At 43.8% G+C, this 23,449-nt stretch overlaps 1 protein-coding gene across 1 annotated transcript in view; it reads right to left on the bottom strand.

The window, feature by feature from the left end:
* The window catches only part of kcnq4 (potassium voltage-gated channel subfamily Q member 4), a 41,882-nt gene that overhangs the window by 13,081 nt on the left and 5,352 nt on the right, over positions 1 to 23,449 (bottom strand). Inside the window, exons 2-4 of the mRNA XM_076754610.1 lie at positions 1,559 to 1,649; positions 393 to 519; positions 91 to 266 (exon numbers count right to left, since the gene is read on the bottom strand). Of these exons, the coding sequence (XP_076610725.1) occupies positions 91 to 266; positions 393 to 519; positions 1,559 to 1,649 (394 nt within the window). The remainder of the gene's footprint in view (positions 1 to 90; positions 267 to 392; positions 520 to 1,558; positions 1,650 to 23,449) is intronic.

Here is a 23,449-nt window from a genome sequence, read left to right as displayed (position 1 = left end):
TTTTTATCCTATTCAGTGTCTACACAACTCATGCAACTCATTTTTGTAGTAGAGCATGTGCAAAAAGAGGACTGTATTCAGCATTCCCACCTTGCTGTGAGCGTAAACCACTGAGCCCAGTAGTTTCCAGGTGCCTCCCCGTCGGTCCATGCGAACCATTCGCAAAATCTGCAGGAAGCGCATGCTGCGCAGGGCTGACGTGGCAAAGATGTTGCCCTGCGTCCCTGCTGCTATCACCGCCAACGATGCCACGAACACTATGAAGTCTATGAAGATGTTTGTCATTATGAGGAGATAAGATTTCAGATTTTCTCATGAGCTCACACAGGAGTTTGACGTGGGTTTGCGAACTGTTCACACACATGCGGGCACACACACACACACACACTAACCTAAGACACAGAAGGGCTTCCTGGCAAATCTCAGCCGTCCCTGCCATCCACGGTATCTGCAGCAACAGCCAGCCGCCCAGATCCTGATGAAGTACTCCAACCCAAACACCACTATCATCACAAACTCCTACAAACCACACACACACACACACACACAGTCAGTGAGAGTACTGTTTGACAGATCACACAAACAAAATTTCCATCACCTACCCAAGAACCTAGTATATATTTTTCTTTCCTTTCAAAAGTCAAATAAAACAGTTTCAATGCTTTTTCCTTATAATCATTAAATGCAGCCATTGTGTATCTGTCTGTTAGCATGTGCATCAATTTCTCCAGAGAAAAGTTATAGTGTTTATCTAAAGCATCATGCACAGTTCGTCATGTGTGACGAATCCCATCATGATCATGCCTCAGTCTGTGGGAAAAACTGATGACTGATGTGTATATTCTTCATGATGTACATGCTCTATTCAATAAACTCTGCTCCAAAGTGACAACTGTTACATCTATTTCGTTTTTATTCTATAAAAGATTCAGTTAAAAGATTAAAAATTATGAAAGTGCCACCATAGCAGTCACATCCTATAAATACGCCACTCTGTCACTCCTCTCTCCATCTCTTTGTCTTTCTTGCTTTCAGGTTTCTAGACTGTACGGGCAGTTTAAGGTGCAGTGAACCAATCTGTCATTAGAGCAAACGTCCGTGTAAGTAAAATCCACTAATGGCTGATTGTCTGCTAATGGCCGGTTGATTGATTGAAAGAGTGAACAGACGGAATGTGAAAGTCAGGAGTCCGACCATTAAATAACACGTAAAGATGAGCAAGGTGGGAAGAGGGAGGGGAGGGGAGGACGAGTCAGGTCCAGAAGGAGAGAGTGAGTGTCCATTACCTTTCACTAAAGCAGCTGGAGCACTAAGGAGAGTGGCGATTATGGGATAGCTATTAGGATTAGTGGATCACGTCTGTGATTTCCTGCACAGTCGACAACACCTGAATCCTCCCACCTGCTTACATGGCTGTCTGTCCCTCCACCGGCAAGTAAGTCAACACGTACGCAAGCACATACGCACGCACTGCAGTAACTGAGATGATGTGTTTAAAAGGACAGGGCACGAAAACAGATGCTGAAGTGGTCATCAGATGTGCGTGGAGGGGTCTTACCAGGATGAAGAGGCTTTGGTTGGCAAACTTCTGGTGGTCGGGGATGGTGGAGAACACAGACAAGACCAAGCAGCCGAACACCAGCAGGTAACTGAAACACACATCACACAGTTTCAAAATACACACACCAGAAATAAAAACACTCCTTGGGTAACTCTTGAGTTCCATTAGTCATTACTTGACTGAAAAAAAAAAAAAAAAAAACTCATTAAAATGTGTTTTGTTCTCTCTCTGAGTGATCAACCAACAGAGAAAACTGTATATAAGCAGGAAAAGATTTGTTGATCCATAACTTAATACAAGCACAGGAGGCCAGGTCACACATGGTCACTGGCACAATAATCTGAGTAATGGAACCAAGTTTAGTTTTATGTTAATAAATGACAGTATATAAGAAATAAAAGTAACAACATACAGTAATTATTTTCAACACAGTGAACCTGAACATGTGGTTTCATGCTAAATACATCTAAGTGCTGTTAAACTGACTCCAACGACGTTGATTCTGCAAAAATACCCACAGACTGGATGATGGGCAGCATCTCCAGATGTGTTAAGTGATCTCCTCTCGACAGTGAAAGTGTTAAGCAACGCGTTCTGCACTGTAAGACCGTATGTTACCACTTCTTTCCTGCAGCTCTTGCTGGGACAAAAATGACCGTCCCGCAGAAGTAATGGCCACTTCAGTTTGAGAACTACTCCAGAATAAAACACAACATAAATTCCAGTAAATTGTGTCTCGTGTTCAAAGTGCTCTCGTGTTCGTATAAACAGGCCATCTATACATCAACAACAGAGAAGTGAGAAGCCTCCACTAGACAATCTCTATTATGAACTTGGGTTTAAGATGAGAGAGAGGAGAGCATGTGATGTTTGCTTCTGCTGGAACACACTTGAAAAAAGCATCTCTGCTAACACTGCTGCCACATGCAATTTAAAGATCATAGTTCAGTTCTCACATACAGATATTACATCCACAATATCAGTTCCTCTTTTAAAGACGTGAGTTCCCTCATGGTCAAATCTTTTTCAGGACAGGTCACAAGTACTGGTCGCTGTTTAAACAAAATGTCCCTCACTACAGAAGAGGCATAAACTTTAACTTCAAAGTAAAAACATTTATGTTTTAAATGATGTGCTGCAGAAAAGAAAAATGTTGGCACTTATGTGACACTGTGTCCCACTTAACCAGTGGAAAGAAGTTATTGTTGGATGTTGCTCCAGTGGAACTGCCGACAGCAAGATTAAAAGGATCTGCGGAGCGAGCAGAGCGCAGAGAGCTTGAATCTGATTTCAGATGAAAGTGAGGAAATAACGCCCATTTTGTATTTTCATTACCTGTCAGTCATTAGATCATCTGTATTATTTAATGATACGTTAATGTTCGTGGTAGGAGCTCGCAGGAGCTGGTGGGAAGTGGGACGGAGGAGTTATTATTACTGTAAACGTCACAGGTTAGCTTCAGTAACTTTATGCAAGGAAGTCAGGAAGTCTCATTAAGATCAAGAGAACAAAATAAACAACATTCAAGAAACAATATAAAGCAAAGAAGCTATTAAAAAAACAAGGCTTATAAAAATATCAGACAATAAAGCTTTAAAATGTCCAATACTGTACTCTGAAGTACACGTTATCTACTTAGTGTCACATCATTAACCACGAGAAACAAAGCACATTTTATCACCCATGGTTAATAATGCGTCACTTCGTAGATAAAGCTCTGCTTTTCTTATGTTTTGTTTCATAAAAAAACCCTCTTATGTCACTCAAAAGAAGTGCTGCTAAAAAGTAAAAGCATACTGTCTCACTGAGTCAAGTTCAAACTGAGCTCACCACACTGAGATGACCTTAACGGCCTGGATGACGGAGCAGTCACAGAGTTACAACAATCTGCTTTACATTAGTCAGAACACTAACGGACCCCTAAAAATACACCGTATACCGTAGTGTCAGTTATTCCCAAAATGTTTGCTGGCTTTATCCATCAAACTCCTCATGTATGACACCTTTACTGCGGCTCCGTGACAACAACCAGAGCACCTATATAAATACACTCTGTGATCTGGGACCACAGAATTATTCTATGACAACATGCTCGGTAAAAAATAAAGAGTTGAGAGGGAAAGAGAGAGAGTGAGAGCACACGGCAGCACCGCCTGCCCTGGGTGCCATGTAAATAGGGAACAGCAAGGCAGGATTAGGCAGGTGGCAGCTGCTGGTCCAGCTGGTCTAGATGTCAGAGCCCCTAAAGTTAGAGAACACTTGTTGGACACTAAACCAATTCTCATGGTCTCACACAATGGCGGCCTTTCTCTTCAATTAGTAATGCGATCAACAGGCTAATGTGTGTAAAATGAAATGCATTTTAAGCGCTCGTGTTGAAAAGCTGCTTTAAAAAATGGGGGAAAGTAAACCAACACAGCGGCGTTGGACAGCTGCTAACGAGAAACAGAAAATAGCAAAGCAGAAGTGGACGTGACAGCAGAGACCCATTTCAGACTGTTGTGATGCTGATTTTGTGTAAATTCACTGTCAGTCAGAGTCAGCTGTAACGCCGTAAAGCCACATGTTGCCACTGAGAGCGCACTAGATACTGTCAAGTTAGCGGCAAAGTAAAAAATAGTTTGATACAAATTATGGATGAACAGCTGAAATGTCAGATTCTGCTACTTCAAGTGGTCGTAGAAGGAATGCAACCTTTACCAAATCCTACTTAAACACTGGTAATCCATCTGTAAAAGACTGAATTGTAACATTATCCACTGTTTAAAACTCCGTCCAGCCCATCTGACACGGATGTGGGGGTGCATCACGTAAACCTGCCAGCAGTGACTCATACAGTGAATCTGAAAAGCCTGAATCTGTCATCTCTTTCCTCCATCTTGCAAAAACACTGGTTTGTCATCACATGCGCGAGGAGTCAATGAATGAGCAACATCTCTCACTGTTTTTGTTCCGTCTGCCTGCCCAGCCACAGTTTCCAGATGGTGAGACACTACAAATACAAAGACAAAGTAGATCTTAGACAGCTAGAAGGACACCGGACACCAAGTGTGAATAAACAGACACCCCCAAATTACTACTGTGTATTTCTTAGCCCAGTCATGCATGCGCGCAGACGAGTTTGTGCTTCAGCCGCGGCGAGTTAGTTTGACAAAAAAAAAAAAAAGGAAAAAAAACTCCCCCAGATGACTCTCTGCAATGCATTTTGGTCGTTCATCAACTGAGTAATGTGCTGACTAAACTGTCTGTCTTTTTCACCTCAATTAACTCAAAGCACTGTGTATTTCCATGAGGACGAGATTAGTCGGGGGCAGCATCTCAGGTGGTTTCTTTCATTGACTTGTGTTTTATGACAGGAAACAAGGCACAGATAGCCGGAGCGACAGCCTGGCTTTTACAAAATGCAGACGCGACATTCCCGTAGAAATAAGTTCGGAAAACAACTCTGCATTTACATGAATATAATACTATCCCTTACATACAGTAACTCCAAAACACTGCAGTGAATTACTGCCAACACAGCTCACCATATCTGTTTATGCAGTCAGTCTGTATAATCACGATGTGGAAATCTGCTGGGTGTCGAGTGACAAACTCCTCAAACCTCATCTCATTCAGACCACAAGCACCAGACAGGCCTCGATTCACAATATCTGCCAAACTCACACAGGGCTGCAAAATACCACTTACACCGTCACCGCTGAAGTCCTCCAAGTAAATGTCAGTGTCCTGTGTTGTTTAAAGACCAAGCAACACTGAGAGCATAACACAATTAATATGGTATTTCTAGCACTTAAGGGATAAGGATATTTTATTATTGTTACATCTCCCAAACGCCATGAAAAGATCAGAACCAACACTGTGTTAGTCAGTCTCTGAGCTCTAAGCCCACAGGTTGTTACTAATGACATAAATAATCATAAATAATATGAATATGAATAATAATAATCACTTTTATTAGCCATGCTGGCAATATCCCAGCAACTACTGAACGGAGAGCTATGAAGTTTGAGTGAAATCACTATTCAATGGATGGCCATATTTGCTTCAGACATTCATGTATTCCTCAGGATGAATTATAATAACTTTGGTGATCCTTGACTTTTAGACTTTTAGTGGCATCATCAGGTCCAAATTTTTAATTCGTCCAATACTTTGGTTTGTGTCACTTCCATCAGCCTGAGCTGAACTTTGTGTTTGGTGCTAATAGACAAATGTTAGCACACTAACACACTAAACCAGGACGGTGAACATGGCAAAAATTATATATCACACACTAAACATTAACCTGTTATTGTAATTGTGAGCATGCTAGCATGCTGACTTTAGCATTTAGCTCAAAGCACTGCTGTGCCAAAGCACAGAGCCGTTAGCATGGCTGTGGACTCGCTCTTCCCTGTGCGATATGCAAATAAAGCGTTTAGCAGAGTTTATTAAATTTGTCCTAATTCAACAACTCTCAAAAATCTTGTGAGCACAAGATTCTGAGCCCACTGTTTTAAACAGTCATCTGCAGTGACTTTTACATAATTTATGAAAGGAAATCCACAGATGCCCTCTTTGATCACCTCATCGTAAGTGTGGCTACAGCTCCTCATGTTGGGTGGAGTTAAATGACCAGGGAAGGCCCGCCACGACGACGCCCCTGCTCCTATCTGCTTTGTTGTCCCCAATGAAAAGATAAATTTATAAATGACCAAATACACTCATAAATAAATACATAAATAAATGAAACAGATGAGGAGACTTCGAGGCCATGTGGAGAGAGAGTCACATTTCTGCTGAGGGCACACTTTCCCCACCGCCGTCTGTCCATCCACCCCAGTCCCACCATCCGCCATCCCTCCCACCTTTCAGGGAAATGTCAATTAAAAGCAAAGCATCAGACAAAATCCACCAAATCAGCAGGGATGGTCTCATGGGTACATAAGGGAAGAAATCTGCTCAGCCCTGAGTGCTGTGCTGACGTGCCCCAAGAAAATGTCTTCATATTGAAATATTTCAACCAAGACATCTGGAAAGGAGTCCCAGTTTAGGGTTCAGACAGGAGATAAAGTAAATATCTGAGCACACATCGCTCTCATGGCCATGACAATAAAATAAATCAATGAATATTGGTTTAGAGGTAAAGATCACGGTGCTCCACACGTTCAACACAGGATAGTGTCTCCCCTAGCCTGGACATGTGATCCCACCAGGGGTGAAGCAAGGACAAGTTGGAGTAACAACCTGACTCATTATACGCATTATAAATGGACATGTTAATGTGTAGATGCATCACATGCCATATAGCCAATCCTCGGCATCATGACATAATGAATAAAATAATTTATGAAAGTCTGCCGCTCAGGTTTACTGTAAGCCTGTCGGCATTAGTAATTGCTCCAGAACTTTTCGAAAGAATAATGCATGCTCTGCTATATACGCAGAATATCTGACTTTTCTCCAAAAGCCGACCGAGTGCAATTTGTCTCGTGGACACTGTGGAGAATCGAGCAAAAATGCAAGCACAGTAAGACACAGAAAGAAAGAAAGAGAGAAAGAAAGAAAGAAAGAAAGAAAGAAAGAAAGAAAGATGATCTATACAATTTCTATTCATTTACATCCCAGGTAAACTATCTCTTCCCTGAAACTCTAACCGATCACTGTTACACACCACAAGCCTCTGTATGTATAAAGTGCATACAATTTGGCTCACGGCCTGCAAAGCTCCAGAGGGCCATTGGGCTGCTGGTGGGGCAGACAACGAAGAAGTGTACAGCAGCCTACAGGGCAACCAGATTGCTTTTAATGGAAGCGAGGCAGGGTGCTTTCACTGCTCTCTTCCTGTAAGCATACATATGTGAAAACCAAGATCTCACATTACTGTCAAAATATTGCAGTGAGATGAATAGGCATAACCAGTGCGATAAACGTGTGTGTGTTTGTGGGTGTGTGTGTGTGTGTGTGTGTGTGTGTGTGTGTGTGTGGCCACGTATTCCTCACACTATAAATCTGTTTACACAGTCACACTGTGGGGACTCGTCCGTAATGTAAATCATTAAATTTTAGGGGGAGGACTTAAGGTTAGTGTTAGGCAATATTGGCATGTCATGGTAAGTCTCCAGGAAATGAATGCAAGTCTATGTAATGTCCCCAAAGTGATGGAAACACGACTGTGCGTTTGTTTGTGTGTGTGTGTGTTTCTGTTTGTGTTTATGAGGTTAGCTCTCCATGCCAGTCATCATGCCTGGCAAGAGAGAAGCAGTGCTGGACTGCAGGAGAATACACTTTGATTCAATCACCTCTGGATGATAAAGCAGCTATCAGTTACAAGTAACCGAGGAGGGGGAGGGAGATGGAAGGTGCAGGGGAAAAGATGAAAGTGAGGTAGAAAGATGGGAAGACAGATGGTTGACAAGTCAAAGGGAAAGAATCAGCCGCCTGGAACGATGGCGTGCAGTGAGAGAAGGGGACCCGGGTCGTGTCACTATACGTGCACCTGTACATGTGAGCGCACGTGTATATGTATGTGAGGCGCCAGCCCTGATCGATGAGGCTCTGACGATGGCTTTCAGGAATTGACCTGCAATCTAAGCATATGCAGCAGGTGAACAAACACACAAACAAAAGGAGAACACACACACGGACCAATTATTGAACACACACTTGCAGTGACACCTTCGCAAGGACATACACAGGTAAACATATAGACCCGCTAAAACAAACGTGCCCAAAAAAGCTAAATTACAACATGAGATTTATTTGTAGGTGAGGCTGACAGACATGGATGAACCCATGTCCAACATCACCTTGGAAATGCAGCACTCCACACCTTAACTGTGTTTACTAAAGTGTGACACACATGCCCCCTTACACAACGCTAACAGCAGCTAACAAACAAGCCATAAAGAGGGGAACTATTGAGCCCTGTCTGAAGAGGAGGAAAGAGAGTTAACAGAGAGTGAGAGGGAGGAGTGTGAGCGTCGTGAGCAGAGAAGGGAGGGAGAGGAGAAAGAGAGGAGAAAGGTGGAAACAGTAGAAAGATATTAATAGCATTTCCCTCTCCTTAAATAGCGACTGCAGGCAAAATGTGTGCAGGTAGGCTGCAGAGTACAGCACAGCACCGCTCAGAACAGGCCAGTCGCCGGTCCCGTTAGTTACCCCCTACTCCTCCTTCTTCTCCTCCTCCTCCTCCTCCTCCTTCTTCTGGGACAGCAAACTTTTCAAAGCAGAGGCAAAAAAGCAACACACAAACCAATAAGAGATGAAAAGTGCTTTTTCAAGAGGAAAGGAGCTGACTGAGCGATTCAGGGACCCTGGTAGCCCACTGACGCATGCTGCAGGAAAAGAGGAAGGGAAGGGGGGAGGAGAAAGCCTGACATGAGCGCGCTGTGTAAAAAACAAGAGAAATGTGTTTGTTTTCCTCTGAATGCCACAACCTTCAGGAATATTACGTGACTAGATCAATTATTTACATAACGGAGAGAAACAGAGTTGTGTAATGGCTGTTGGTCGCACAAAGGTGCACCCTCGGCAGTTTGCATCACGAGCGGCCTACCGGACGCCTCCACACAAATAATGTGCTTTATTACATACACAGACTCTTTCTTCACACGCAGACACACACCTACTGTTCGGCCAGACGTTCACACGCTCACCAAAGAGCCACTGACTGCCACGCTGTTCCATCGTCAGTCCACAAATGATGCATTTCAAACAGAGTGCTAATTAGACTGATACATTTTCCTCGCTGGAGAATGTCACTCCCAGTTACAGCAGCCATGGAAGTATCTGCCATCAACACACACACAGACACAGACAGTGCCTGCGCTCTCACTCAGCCAAAGTTACATCACTTCATATTTGAGCCCCTGCTTTTGATTCATTGAAACTATTCCTTTAGTTGCACAGAACATCAGGTAAACAGAAGATTTCATCCTGTCACTGAATGTTTGTTCCTGGCTCTCTGCAACACAGTAATCACTAGAAACCGGCACACTGTGTTAGTGAGGCATTACACACAACACATGAAGTGCGTCAATATGAAGTTCCTGCAGTCTTTAAAGCAGTTTTGAGGATTTCAGTGATTTATTAGTGCCTTCACCCAACACAAAGAAACATTTCACTGAGTCTTTACCAGAGAATGAGACTTAATTACGCGAGAAAAATCCGTGAATTCCAAGTGACATTTCCAATAATGGTATTTTAATGGTTCTTTTGGATTCAGTTGTTTTCAGCATTGTAGAGTTCCAAGGCATTACTTCAAATGCAATCATTTCAGAGTAATCAGATCACAAGCAGGACTGGAAACACTCAACAAAACTTAAAAAAACATTCAACATACAAATTAACAGGCTATTTTCTCAAGTCTAGAATATTAAAAACATGTTATTCAAGAAACAAGTGAAAAATAATTTGGCTTTTTTCGACTACAGTCAGTGCATTAGTCAGGCCCAACCCCTCAACACAGTAATGCAGGACAACTGTTCCCAACTTTCTCTCTATTGCTCTCCTTTCTTGTTCTTGACACAATTACTTCCCTAATTTTTTGTATGTAACACCAAGTGTGTCTCCATGAATGCACTTGAGGAGAGACTCTGTGTGTGTGTGTGTGTGTGTGTGTGTGTGTGTGTGTGTGTGTGTGTGTGTGTGTGTGTGTGTGCCCTCATCCCTATTTGTAGGATTAATTGTGTCAGGACTACAAAGACATGCAAAGGCCACCAAAATCCTGGAGAGAGATCAGAGAGATGGCAGCCGTTCAGAAAAGTTATAAACACTTTTGCCTGAAGACGCTGTCGGGTGTCCCGTTGTATTTCATTTCATGGATGTGTGAAGCCTTAACCAGCATGGTTTCGCCTGCTTGTACACTCAACTAGCATGACTAGCATAGAGACAATAAGGACGATATGACTTTAGTGTCCTCAGTGGCTCTGAAGAACAGTTTTTCTTCTTGAAAGAAGGAAAAAAGATCTTTGGGCGGCACGTACATCAATCCACAAATATCAAGAAAATTCTGCAAGAAAAGCTGCCCTTCCATGACAGGAGTTAGTGATGTGCATTAGCAGGGTAAAGGAACATTATGCATGTACGATAATGACACAGACAAAAGCAAAAGAGAAGTACAACACCACAAACTACAGCCTTGAAAAACACAGGAACTGCTGTGGCCTCTTACTGCAGCTCTTGCTGTTAGTGTCTCATCTGTTTACTTAATCTTTTATATCTGCATCATGAGTAATACAAAGCCCTCGTCATCATCGGCCTCGATTCATTAACAAATTACAAGTTGGTTTATGCGTAATAATCAAGCAGCAATTCATTGTTACTTGACACAAATACCACAAGTTTGTGTCCGTGCAGATGCATTAAATTCACGCACCACTTTCAGCTTTGTTAGATTCACGTAGCGCATCCGTTATAAGGTGGAGTGTGGTTGGCACTGGTGGTTTCTTGTGCCTCAGTAACTTGATTCCCTATGGTTAGAGGCTGAAGAAATATGTCCAGCGTGGTCACATATCTAACCAGCAAATGGAGCGAAATGAAAGTATAACCACAGAGGAAGGAAAAATTCATGATGTGAGAAAAGATGTCATGCAGGCTGGACAAGGCTGTGTGTGTGTGTGTGTGTGTGTGTGTGTGTGTGTGTGTGTGTGTGTGTGTGTGTGAGAACTGGATTAACAGTAATTACGCACAATTTCTTGGTGATTGGTGGTGTTTTGACTTGGTGGGAATATCAGATGAGAACGGTTAATGACATCAGGACAATTCAGTGTGAAATTATCCACATAAATTAAAGGAGAATTATGTGATTACAGAATACGAGGATGGGCAAATGAAGCCGTGCGATTTATATGCACAATATTGACATCACTTGTCCACTAAACTGGAAGAAATGGAGACCATCATAAAGACCTGAATGAGCTTATAATCAGGCAAGTGCCAACCCGTGCACACACACACACACACACACACACACACGCACACACACACAAAACCTCCGCCTACACAAACCTGTCCAGAGGACGTGCTCCATTGGTTCTGGTGTTTTTTCTGCTCTTTGGTACTTATGGACTTGTTGAGAGTGAAAGCTGGGAGATGTGACCGGGGCGGAGGTGAAGTGCTGAGAGAGCTCTGACATGTAGCTGTGGCATCGTTAGCACCAGCTAGCCAATTAGCACAGAGCCTAGAAACCCTTTCGTGGTGTAGGTGCACCCGTGCGCTTGTACAACGCTGACATTTCACCAGTGAACCAGCGAGTGTGCTCAACCTTCACACAGCTTGGATCAGCAGGGCTGGAGGTTGGGAGTCATTGTTGATAACAAATGGGAGACGAGGGGGTTCTTATCAACATGTTTTCTTATCAGTATAAAAGAATTTTGGCCTAAAAAACTTAAAACCTTCAACCAGAAAACATACCAGTAGAAGTTAGGACCCAATCATGTGACTTGCCAGAGGTTTATTGGAAGTGAAACCCCCCCTGACCCAAAACATACGTATACCCCACACTCCGTTACCCCCCTCCTTGACCAGGGCTACGACTGAATTTCAGGCCAATCATCATTACTCTGTGACAGGTCTAATCTTGTTACCATGGCAGCAGGGATCTCCATTGATGGATTACAAAGGGTCGGGGGCATCTCTCGAGGATTGAGAAACAACAAAAAGAAAGCGGTGACTGTAACATTTGAACTCGGGGTAATGGGATTGGCCCAGCAGTTTGAGGCATGGGGTGTGAGAAAGTGAGCCGGGGTCACGCACAACCCCGGTGGTCAGCGGATCTCGAGGAGGAGCTGACAGGATTTACAGAGGACACAATGGGTGCAGTGATATGAAGGCCACAGTTAGTAATACCAAGGGTTGAGGGCATTAAAGCGCTGTGCGAAAACGATCCCAGCTGAGTAGCGTAGTGATGCTGTTTGTGCAACTCGTGTTGAAATGCCACATAATTTGCAGTAATGCTAAAAGTCAATCGCGTTTGAGGCGGCGAACAGTAAAGACAGGCCGATGATGGATTCTTGAGGGAGAGACCAGTATCGATATTTGAGAGTTAAACACTACTCGTTGGCGACACTGTTTCTAAATTACTGCATTGTCTCTGACTGGTTCCCAAACACCTCAAGATCAAAATGCCCCTCAAGATATGTTCAAAGGAAATTCTTTATCATGCACCCTGAGCAACCCAGTCCCCTTTATAACATGAATATATTATACAGGATTATCAGTTTTACTAATTTTAGATTTAATATTATCATAGTATACTGTGTTATATCAATATTAAGTTACATAATATAGGATATTATATTAATCAGTTTTTAATATGGTGATTTTTAGTTTGAGATATTCGACTTAAGACATGATTAAAGTAGCCATTTTTTTGTAATCTGGTGAAAAGTTACAAACTCACCACAAGTAAACAAGGATATGATAAATCGTGCGGCACCCTTGACCTGTTCTCAGCAGCTTTGGGACCCACTGTGAGAGAGCACAGCTGAGAATCAGACAGGAAACGTGAGATCACAGAGAGACGAAGGTGGATGCAACCATGGACGCTGTGTCCACACGGCGCACGGCCCACACCACCAAGCCACTGCGATGCTCCAGCAAATGTTCAAGTACGTGAATATCTGCTATTATATCAGCCAGGCAGTTTATCTGTCAGTCAGCATTTACTGACATGGACGTCCTCAGTGGTCTTTGCCTTCATCTAACTGCCACACAAACATTAACTATTAATACCTAAATAGTCGAGTCTTCTCATTGTCCATCCATCCATTATCTATAACCACTCTGCAAGGTCGCGGTGCTTTGGAGCCAATCCCCGCAGACATTGGACGAGAGGCGGGTTACACCCTGGGCAAGTCGCCAGGTCATCAAAGGGCTGACACATAGAGACAAACAACCACTCGCACACACATTCACACCTACAAGCAACTTAGAGTCGACAGTCAACCTGACCTGCATGTCTTTGGACTGTGCACCGAGAGGAACATGTAAACTCCACACAGATGTCCTCTTTTGTCTGACCATGAGACCAAAACCCAAAGACATCCTATTTACAACTGCAGGGGATTAAGGGTAAGTAAGGACTTAATATGGCGTTACCGTGCTGCTCAAACCACATTTTTTGTACCTGCCTGTGGTCACATAGACATGAGAGAGACAAGCGTGGATTTCCTGCTGACGCAAATCTCAGATCTAAACCAAGATTTCCACTGAGAGCTATCAGCGACTTCACGTATTCGACACGTATTCGCTCCGTCCTTCACACGTCTCCATTCTCCACCGGTCTGTGCAGACTGACGCCTCGTCCGTCAAAAACAGACTCAGCGTGTATTCTCCTCAGAGCACAGAGTAGGTACGCTTCTGGGATGCCTCTGAAACGCCGATGTTATGCACCCGGTGGAAATGATCATTATAGAATAATCACTGCAGCTCTAATAGACTAGAATAGTATGTCAGACACTTAAATAAAAGGTAGTTACACCGAGCTGTAGAGTGAATCAGGGGTGATTTCTGACGCATACGTTCTTTAACCAGTGTCTTGCAAGTTGTGCAGTCAACACATGTGCCCTCTTAAAACAGAAAGCAACAAACCATCCCCTCAGTTTTACCACTGTTGTAAGCTGGTAACCACAGCAGCGACCACATGACCCCGAGGCTGGAGTTCCCTCTTTGATGGTGATGTCTCATTTGGTATGGGCCAGATATGCAGTCGCTACAGAGGTGGTGACTGAGGACCCGGACTCGGCCTCGCTATCTGTCTGTTAGCGTTATCTTTGCTGTGATTGAAGTCAAACACTGCTACCGAGGTCACATCACATGGAGGGGCTGCACTGTGTTATCCTCAGCCCCGTGTCAGTGCTGCTATCCATCCCTGTCAATAAATGTTTGTGTCTCTGTGTGTCCTTGTGTAACTGTCAGTGTCTTTATGTTATGTGTAGTCTTAAGACAGAGCCCAGAGCCGTCTGAAACTTACATCACCCTCCAGTGAAGCCCTGCAAACACGCCACACGCTCGCAGTGACTTTGCCATTTTCGACGCCCACTTCCTGAGCTGCCACTATAGCCAAAAATGAAGCAGGTTGGCCAATAACTGGAGCTGTGTTTTTGTTTGATTTTTACTCCTTATACAGTGAGCAATCAGACTCGAACAATCCAAGAGAGTGGGCAAAAGAGCACAACTAACAGAGGATGTATTCTTTGTAGGATAAAGGGTACAGCTCGTCATGCACTGCTGCATCCGCTTATAGTAAATGCAACATTTTTATCAAATGAACTGCACTGGACTACATCACTCTGTAAAAACTGTTGACCCTTGTTCACTAACGTAGCACAGGAAGTATGATTTCAACGCCTGGACTTTTGGGGCATAAATATCTCATCTATGCACAGTGTAGTGTTATTTTTTCCCCTCTGACACACATCCCCTTGCGGGCTAACAAAAACATGAAGCAGGATGAAGAGCATTCATTAAGTGTATACTTTCTGTCCTCATACAAAGTCCCTCTTTCATGTTACTGGTTTGCTTTCAAGATTTTAGTATCACAAAGTGATTATGTGGAGCTTATGAATGAATTACACAGAAATCACTTTTTAGGTGCACCATTCTCCTCCTCAAACCCTCTTCACTTACGTTTTTCTTCACTTACACCAACTTTCCCATTCTCACCCGAACTCACTCCTTTCTCCTCCTCCTGTTTCCTCCCCTCCTCCTCCTTTCTTTAGTGTAGCTGAAGCAGAGCCAGGATCAGAGTGGACCACTTGTGGACCTCTCAGCCTCACCCTCTCCCCTCTTTAACTCATTACAACCAATTAGGTGACAGGCCAAGGAGGGGAGGGGTGGATGAGAGCAGAGAGATAATACTCTTCTGAATTATTCATCCCTCTTGCTGAATCTACCTCCACCCTGCTCCTGCTCTCTGGCTGCTCAAACCTCTCAGATCCCCTTCTTGTTGTTACTCTCTCTACTATCCCTCCAGTCTCCTCCTCGTATCTCTGTTAGACAACAAAGTGTCCAACCAGTGTTTTCCCAAAAGGCCACACTTGTAGGTTGGCCAAACAGTGAAAGTCAAAGGCGCTGCACTGAGTTTTAACACATAAACAGTGCACACCTGGCCAATCATTGCGCGGCGTGAATATGTTTATCATATGAATGATTGTATGAATGTATGTATGAGATGAATCTCAAAAACAAGGAGGAGGAAAAGGTCTGTTCAGATACAGCTGGCTTCTGTATGTCAGCAAAGTTAGGAAAGCAACTTATCATCAGCCTTAACCTCCTCTGTGATGACTCATTTAAATGCCAATAAAGCCAATCACACTGCACAAGAGGCGTCATTACAATGCATTTATGTTATTTTATCAGACGATCCTATAACAAACCTTGTGTGAGTCGTGTTTTATGGCTTTTTTTAAAAAATATCTGTGCATGAAAATAACTACATTGCAAGTTTGGCGTTATTGAAACACAGCATAAGTGGGCATGGAGAGCCCTACTTAGTGCTGGTATAAACACACGTTTTCACTTGCAAGCGACTTTTTCAGATTTGGTCATAGTCCACAGGTTCGCTGGGCTTGACTGCACAGTGACGGTAAGTTTTCTTTAATACTGTTCTCAGTTTTATTGGCCTTGTCTGAAGTGCATTCTGGGAGACAAGACACTGCGTGGACGTCACAGGACACCACAAGGTCTGGCACCTGGGGGCTAAGATGATTGATTGAGCGCTGATAAGTAGAGCTAAGAAGAGACAGAGGAAGAGAGAGAGAGAATAGATATAGTGCATTAATAGATGTATAGACAGAAATAGGAGGGAGGGGGGTCCTGGGGAAAGAGGCAGAGACCACAAGGAGTGAAAATCAGTCAGATAATGAGAAAAAATAGGGGACAAGAGACAGAAAGAGGTGGCTGAATAATGTATTGGACAGACGAGGGGACAGTGAGACGAGGAGAGCCAGAATGGAAAAGAGAGAGAGATGAGGTATCGTCTGTGAGGTCTCATCACACACTTGCTGACATTGCTTTAATCTCAGGGCCAAGAGAAGACCAGAGGGCCCATCGACACACAACACACACACACACACACACACACACACACACACACACACACACACACACTGTTGCAGGGTGAACATGGTTGCTGGCATGGAGGGACAGATTTACAGTGTGTTAGTGTGTGTGGAGCAGTGCTAGCAGCTGTTTTTTTTTTTTTCTTTTGCAAATGGAGTAACAAAAATCCAGAAGTGAGTCGGGCCTCCTGCATGACATCCAACCATGCAACAATGAGGACAGTTTGATGTGGCAGGTTTATGTTTGTATTTCACACTTGGCCCGAACACATTTCTGCACTTTCTACAAGAAAACATGTTTTGACATCAACTGAAACCTTTTCAGCATCAATAATCCTTAATTATACCATATATATACTATGTTACATGTCTGTTGTAAAGAAGGGAGTGAGTTAGTGTGATGAGGCCAAAGCAGCAGCAGATTTGGAGGACTGGGAGCACAGGGGCGAGATGACTTTTGGATAAAGTTTCTCCGACTTCCTCCTCAGCCTGCTTATAGTGGTAGTTAGCAACCACAATAGAGAGAGAACAATAACAAGAGACAACTATACGTACGAGAGGCATAGGAGAGAGAAAGAACGGAAGTGAAGAGAGGGGAGAAAAACAGATAAGCAGGTGCAGCTTAGAGAACAAGAAAGCATAAAGTTCTGATGTAAATAGACCAAGATATGAGAGCAGAGAAGCACATGACAGCAACAGGAACTGAAAAAGTAACCATCCTGCAGCAGGAGAGGAAATGACACTGTGTGCAAGCAAAAGAAGTGTGCAGAAAACCCGGCATTTAGATCAGGAGGGCACAGAACACAGGAAAAAAACAATCTCACAAGAGTGCCAGTCAGCCTGCGTAATTATGGCTCCGTCGTTAACATTTGATTATTGTTTATGCAATGCCACTGGCCAGGCATTTACACACACACACACACACACACACACACACACACACACACACACGCATGCAATCTCCATAAACCCACACATGCTTGAATGCACACACATTTTGCAAATGTGCACACGCCAATCAAGACCTTTTCCAACAGCATGCACACTCAGCCACATGAGCAATGACGCACACACACACACACACACACACACACACACACACACACACACACACGTATACAGAATGTACACACATTGCAAAGGGCTTTCTGCAGGCAAGGCAGACCTTATAAATACTGTCCTACATTGTGATTTTGTTTGAGCTCTGTCTCCATGGTGCTGCTTCCTCACATGTTTATAGTGACTGCCATTATAAATTAAAATGATCTTAACAACACTTAAGATGGGCCTCGCATGCGGGCGCAGCCAGGCAGGGACAACAGGAGAAAGACACAAAGACCTGGGCTATCCCAGGATCTAGAGAGACAAGAGACAGACAACAAGCAGAACAGCGTTCGCTCCAAACGGCAAGCAAGACGTAAAGCAACTCTTGACCAAGGGATTCTGACAAACCTGAGGATGTTTTAGCGGATCACATCAGGTGTGCCTGCACAGTCATGCAGCCTGAAAGCTATATCCTCAGCGCTCACGTGTCAGATGGGGTAAAGTTACAAACACGTGAACGGAGAATAAAATCTAATACCAGAACAATAATCAGCCGGAGAGACGCAGTCTGCTCTACAGACGCTCTTTGAAGTTGAACCTGAACCGGTCCACTTCTGCAGGGACAAACACCAGTGATCAGTCCTCACTCTCACCACCGAAGCTTTCAAGCTTACAGCGCAACAATTTACAACGGTTTAAATGTGCACGTCTACTTTGTTTTCACATCGAAGAAGCTTGGTGACCTGAGCTGATCTTTGAAACTCTCCTCCAGCAATTAGAGTTGTGCAATATGACAATATACACAAACCAGGGGGCTATACATTTGTCTACTGTGAGCAATTGTGCGACAGTATAACATTAATCCAGAGAAGCTCTATAACGTGTTACGTGTTAACGTGTTTGGGTATATTAGGGCATTGTGGGCAATGCTGCAAATCAATGAGCAGGACCGATTTATGACGATATTGGATTTTTATCAGTGTGATGAATTACATTGATGTGTTTGGTATTTTATTTGCTGGATTAGTCAAAACCAGACGTTTCTCAATTGATTTTTCATAAAATGTACAATGTCACAATATATGTGAAGATATTAATTAATATTAGTTAGAGCCATATCAGCCCTCCTGAACTATCATTTAAGCTGCATTACTGATTACTTGAAACTGATGTTGTCTCTGGAGCCTTCTTTAAATACAGCATTTTCTATTTCCTATTACATTTCCTCAGTCTTGCATCAGCAGCTAAACTTGTCACCTTTCAGTTCATCATCACTGATCTTTCAGTGCTGCAGAATTGTGGTCATGCAGTCTTGTGGCAGCGGCCTCTCCCACATTAGTATGAACGAACATGTTAATTCCTTATCCGGGTTAGCTACAGAGCTGGTTTCCACATTATTCAGCATCTGCTAATAATGAGCGGTGTGCAGGTGCATCCTCTCACTCGGGTCAGGCCTTTGGTGTGCTGCTGAGAGATAATGGTAAGGCTAAAGCTATTGACTTCTGTTCTGGCTGCCTTATGGTCTTCACAGCTGCTGGCGACACACAAACACTGCTTCCGAAGCTCTCTTCATAACTCTAACTCACACGACACCACCTTGATGAGCACTTGAACCCGTTCACTGATACTTTCTGTCACTGGATGGAAAAGTGAAAGGTCAGTATGAATCATCGAGGCTCAGTAAGCAGCTGATTGTTAAAAAACATTTTAACTTTAACTTTTAAATGGAAACTCATACTGAGCCGGCAGGGATGGTTACTGTATAGAGAGTGACAGTCTGCCCGAGCTGAGGTCAGCTCTCTGCCTTTGTATACAAACAAGATTTAACAGAGGCGTATAACTGTATAACCTTTACCGAGGGTGACGCTACAGAGCAGCTTTTCGATGAGCTGTGACACAATATATTTCCAGTCAAAAGAGAGCCAGTCTTTACTGGCAGGGCCGTCTATCGTCACCAACGTCCTAATTGTCCTGTTTTACCTAACTGCTGGGTTGCAGGGCTTTGACAGTCCAGTGTAACATTGATTTAAAGCAGGGCGGTGTGAGAACCAAAGCAGTGGCAGCACAGGAGAGTTTTTTTGAGGTGAAAGGTCCAAAAGCAGCCTGGCAGAGGAGGTGTTGGGTGAAATTTAGCAGTGAAATGGAGAGAAGGTAATACTGATCGATCAACACCAATCAGGCTTGAACGCCTTGTCTGGCGTATTGCCATATGGTGCAAGCGCTCAGGTTAGGGAGAAGTAAAAGTATAATGCAAGAGAGCAACTAAAATTGCTTTTGGACTGAAATTGTTCTTCCTCAAAAACATGCTTGCTCTCTAAATTTAGAGATCATACCAATGTTAATACGTGGCAGATGGACTTTTCCCTGCCTTTGTGACCTGTGAGCTAAAAAAAGGTGAGCTCAATATTTACTTTCGTCTCTCCTTTGTTTTAAACTGTGTTAGTTGACAATTTGTACAACCTCCTCAGCATCACTGTACACACAGAAATGTGTCAGCAGATAAGAGGAACGTGTAGTTTGAACAATACGGTCTCCTAACAACACAGGGGACACGCTGGCAAAAGTCCCAGGAAATTAACAAAACCTCCCACCTACAGCATTTTGTTTAAATGAATGACTGCTACAAGCAAATGACACAACAATTTGTCAGTATTTGCCACTCCTGTAGTCTACAGACTCGCCACCTCTGCAGAAATCGCCCATGCTATATATTGCAGAGAGATGGAGAGATATAATAATAAGATATACAGTAGAAGGGGGCCTGGAGGCTGCTTCTGGATTTTCCAGGCTGTGAAAGTGGAGATGTTCAAAGGTCTTGACTAGTCAAAATAAACTCCCTGCATTTCCCTTCGACCCTCGTGGCCAAATGTCCCAGTATTCCTGGCCTGCTTCAGACAGTAACATTACATAAACACAGATTACTGGAGATTAGGGGGGTGTCAAACCCCCTCCTGATCACCCTCTGCAGGAGAATCAAACAGAGCCATTTTGTGTGGCTCAAGGTCCCTGCGGAGCGTGTGTGTTTCTGCATGTTCACTCATTTTCACCTTCAGCCTTTTAACGTGTCCCGCACCGTCCGGTAAATAAACAACAGCAGTTTGCTTTGCCCCCTCATGATCACTGTGCATGTGTGTGCGGATGTGTGTGTGCATGTCCTGTTCCTCGGTGAAAGCGAGCAGAGAGAGCAGGGCTGGATATTGGGGGGGAGAAACCTGATTCCTGGTTGGCCTTTCCAGGACAGACAGTCCCCTCCCCGGGGAGACACATTTTGCCCCGAAAGGAGAAATTAATACAGCAACTAACCTCGGCTCTCTTTCCGACTCCTGTTCTCCTCTCCCTCGCTTTTCCTTCCATGCACACACACACAACTCGCTCCTTTGAAGGACGATAAGAACACCTCCGAAACAGGGATGCGTTCTTTACATTTCAATCTACTGTTTCTGCACACACGGGATACTCCTGATGTATCCTCCCACCTTTTTCTTTCTCTTTTGACTTGAAAGAGACTGCCTTTCAATCCAAGTCACCATCAGCAAGCACCTGCCCTGCTGAAGTGCCCTTGAGCAAGACACTGGATCCCGACCAGCGCCAGGGCAGCTGTTGCGGTAGGGGACAAGCGGAAAGAGAATTTTCCAAAAGGGATCAATAGAGTATCACATTATTATCATTCACTCTTAGCAACCAAAATCAAGCTCCCTCCAACTCCTTCCTCCGTCTGGTGCTTGTCCTCTGCGTCACACCTCAGTGTGAGCGGGTTGCGGAAAAATAAAGCCACAGCTTCGGGGGGGTTGACAAGGCGGTTAGAGCAGTTGCTGCAGAATGTGACAGGCCACCGAAAGAGACATCAGGACACATGACACGAGACCTCCAGGCGGACTCTGACACACGCACAGGCCAGGTGTGAAAGGGGAGGAAAGACCTTAAGACTGATGAAAAAGCATCTGGATAACATGCAGGCATTCACATCTACTGTGATTAAGTTAGTAAAGTAAGTTAAACATTATCTCAATTCCATTCAGGGAATAACAAACATGAAAATCTTCTCTTATTATGGTTTTCCTTCTCTACAGTCTGCTTTCTGACCTTTAAAAATATGCAATTCAAACATGGAGGAAGACAATGATCTTTGAAATGACCCTATAAACGTCTCTTCTGCTATTGTCTCATATCCCTGATGAACTGCTGTCCCCACGGGACGCACATCCGCACCTGATCAAGGCATCTTGACTCAAAAATGACCTTGTGTCTGTCTCCAAAGCAGTGCCTATAAAATATCAAGAACACAAATCAACCAACATCATCTTCTCTGTGCTCCTGACCCATCCAGTTAGCCTGACTTTAATCTCATTAGCAGCTCCACTGGACGTTGGTTCACTCTAATCAAAGAAAATGCCAAAGACGCTCCAGAAAAGAAGAACTACACAGAGAACTATCAAACATCCTTTGAGGTTCTGTGGAAATTTTAGAGCTTTTGAGGCGCAAATTTGTACCAATGTTTCAAATAAGTTAGCTCCAGCTCCTAAACATTAGCTTACTCACTTGTGCATTATTACTTATTAACTATATCATCTACTTATTAATGTTTTTATCCACCACATTATTCACAAGGCTGAGAGCTGATCTTGCAGACTCATACACAAACAGAGCCGCCAATCAGGACTGCGAGGAAGGCAGGGGAAGAGATAGAGAGGCAGTGAGGAAGGGAAGTCAATTAGACAGGGCAGTACAGCAAATGAGAGATGATATTCCCACTTAGGACGAAAGGGAAGGAGGGAACGATGGAGGAGAGAGAGAGTGACGGAAGAACAAAGGCATTTGGGCCATAAAGGATTCTTAATGGAGCAGAATTTACACAACCTGCTGAGGTGAACAGATAAAAAACAAACAGCAGCGGTAAATGAACAACAAGCACTTCCAATGTGCAGTCCTGAGCAGGTTAAAAACCCCGCACAGAGTGGCTTTCTGCCTCCACTGCTTTATGGTGCCACTTCCCTCTCCACTCCACCCTTCTTTCTCCCTTACTTAGTCATCAATAAAAACACATTCATGTGCTGACTAAAAAAAGCAAACAGCAAAACAAAAGGCTATTTTCTGATTTTCATTACTTTGACCATTAATAATAAAAAAACACAAGAGCGCGTCAGTGGTTTTTGGAGGGTGCCAGAGGCAAGAGGGGGGAGATTTTAGTGGGTTTTGTGTCGCGTGGCCGAAAACCTGGAAAAGCAGACAAGACTGTTTCCGTGACCCAGGTGAGGAAGTAGATTAGCTGGCTCGGACAGGGTTCAGAGGGAGGGAAAACTGCAAGGATAGACAGATACAGTAGAGGGAACACATTCAATCAACAAGCTGTCTGGGCTAAATGAGTTTAATAATGTCAGAAAGGCAATTCACCTTTAATGAAAAGCTTGCGAGCTGCATTCTGTGTACAGCACTGTTAGCACAAAAGACGTGTGAAGAATTAACCATCTATCTCAAAGGCTCTCTGACTACGCCATCAGCGGAGAGGTTACGAGCATGCGAGCGGGTATCTCTCTCCACATCTGTAAATAATGTGGCTTTAGACTCTAGCTTTCATAAACAGACACCATCAGTGATGCCTGTGCCATAAAAGGTTAAAGTGAAGCCGTTCCCACACGCCGCTGATGCTGAGGGGTTGATCTGGTTAAGATTTATCCAACATAAGATGTTTACTTTGGAAACGTGTGAGGCTGATGTTTAAGATGGAGGGTGGTGCTGTTGGTGTCTGACTCCTCTCAAAAAGTTGGTGTCCTCTTCCAGCTTCGCCTTGAGTCCATTC

The sequence above is a fragment of the Chaetodon auriga genome, chromosome 17 (genome assembly GCF_051107435.1).
Source record: "Chaetodon auriga isolate fChaAug3 chromosome 17, fChaAug3.hap1, whole genome shotgun sequence".
In the NCBI taxonomy this organism is placed as follows: domain Eukaryota; kingdom Metazoa; phylum Chordata; class Actinopteri; order Chaetodontiformes; family Chaetodontidae; genus Chaetodon; species Chaetodon auriga.
The sequence above is the reverse complement of the archived record's forward strand: the minus strand, read 5'-3'. Positions and strand labels throughout refer to the sequence as shown.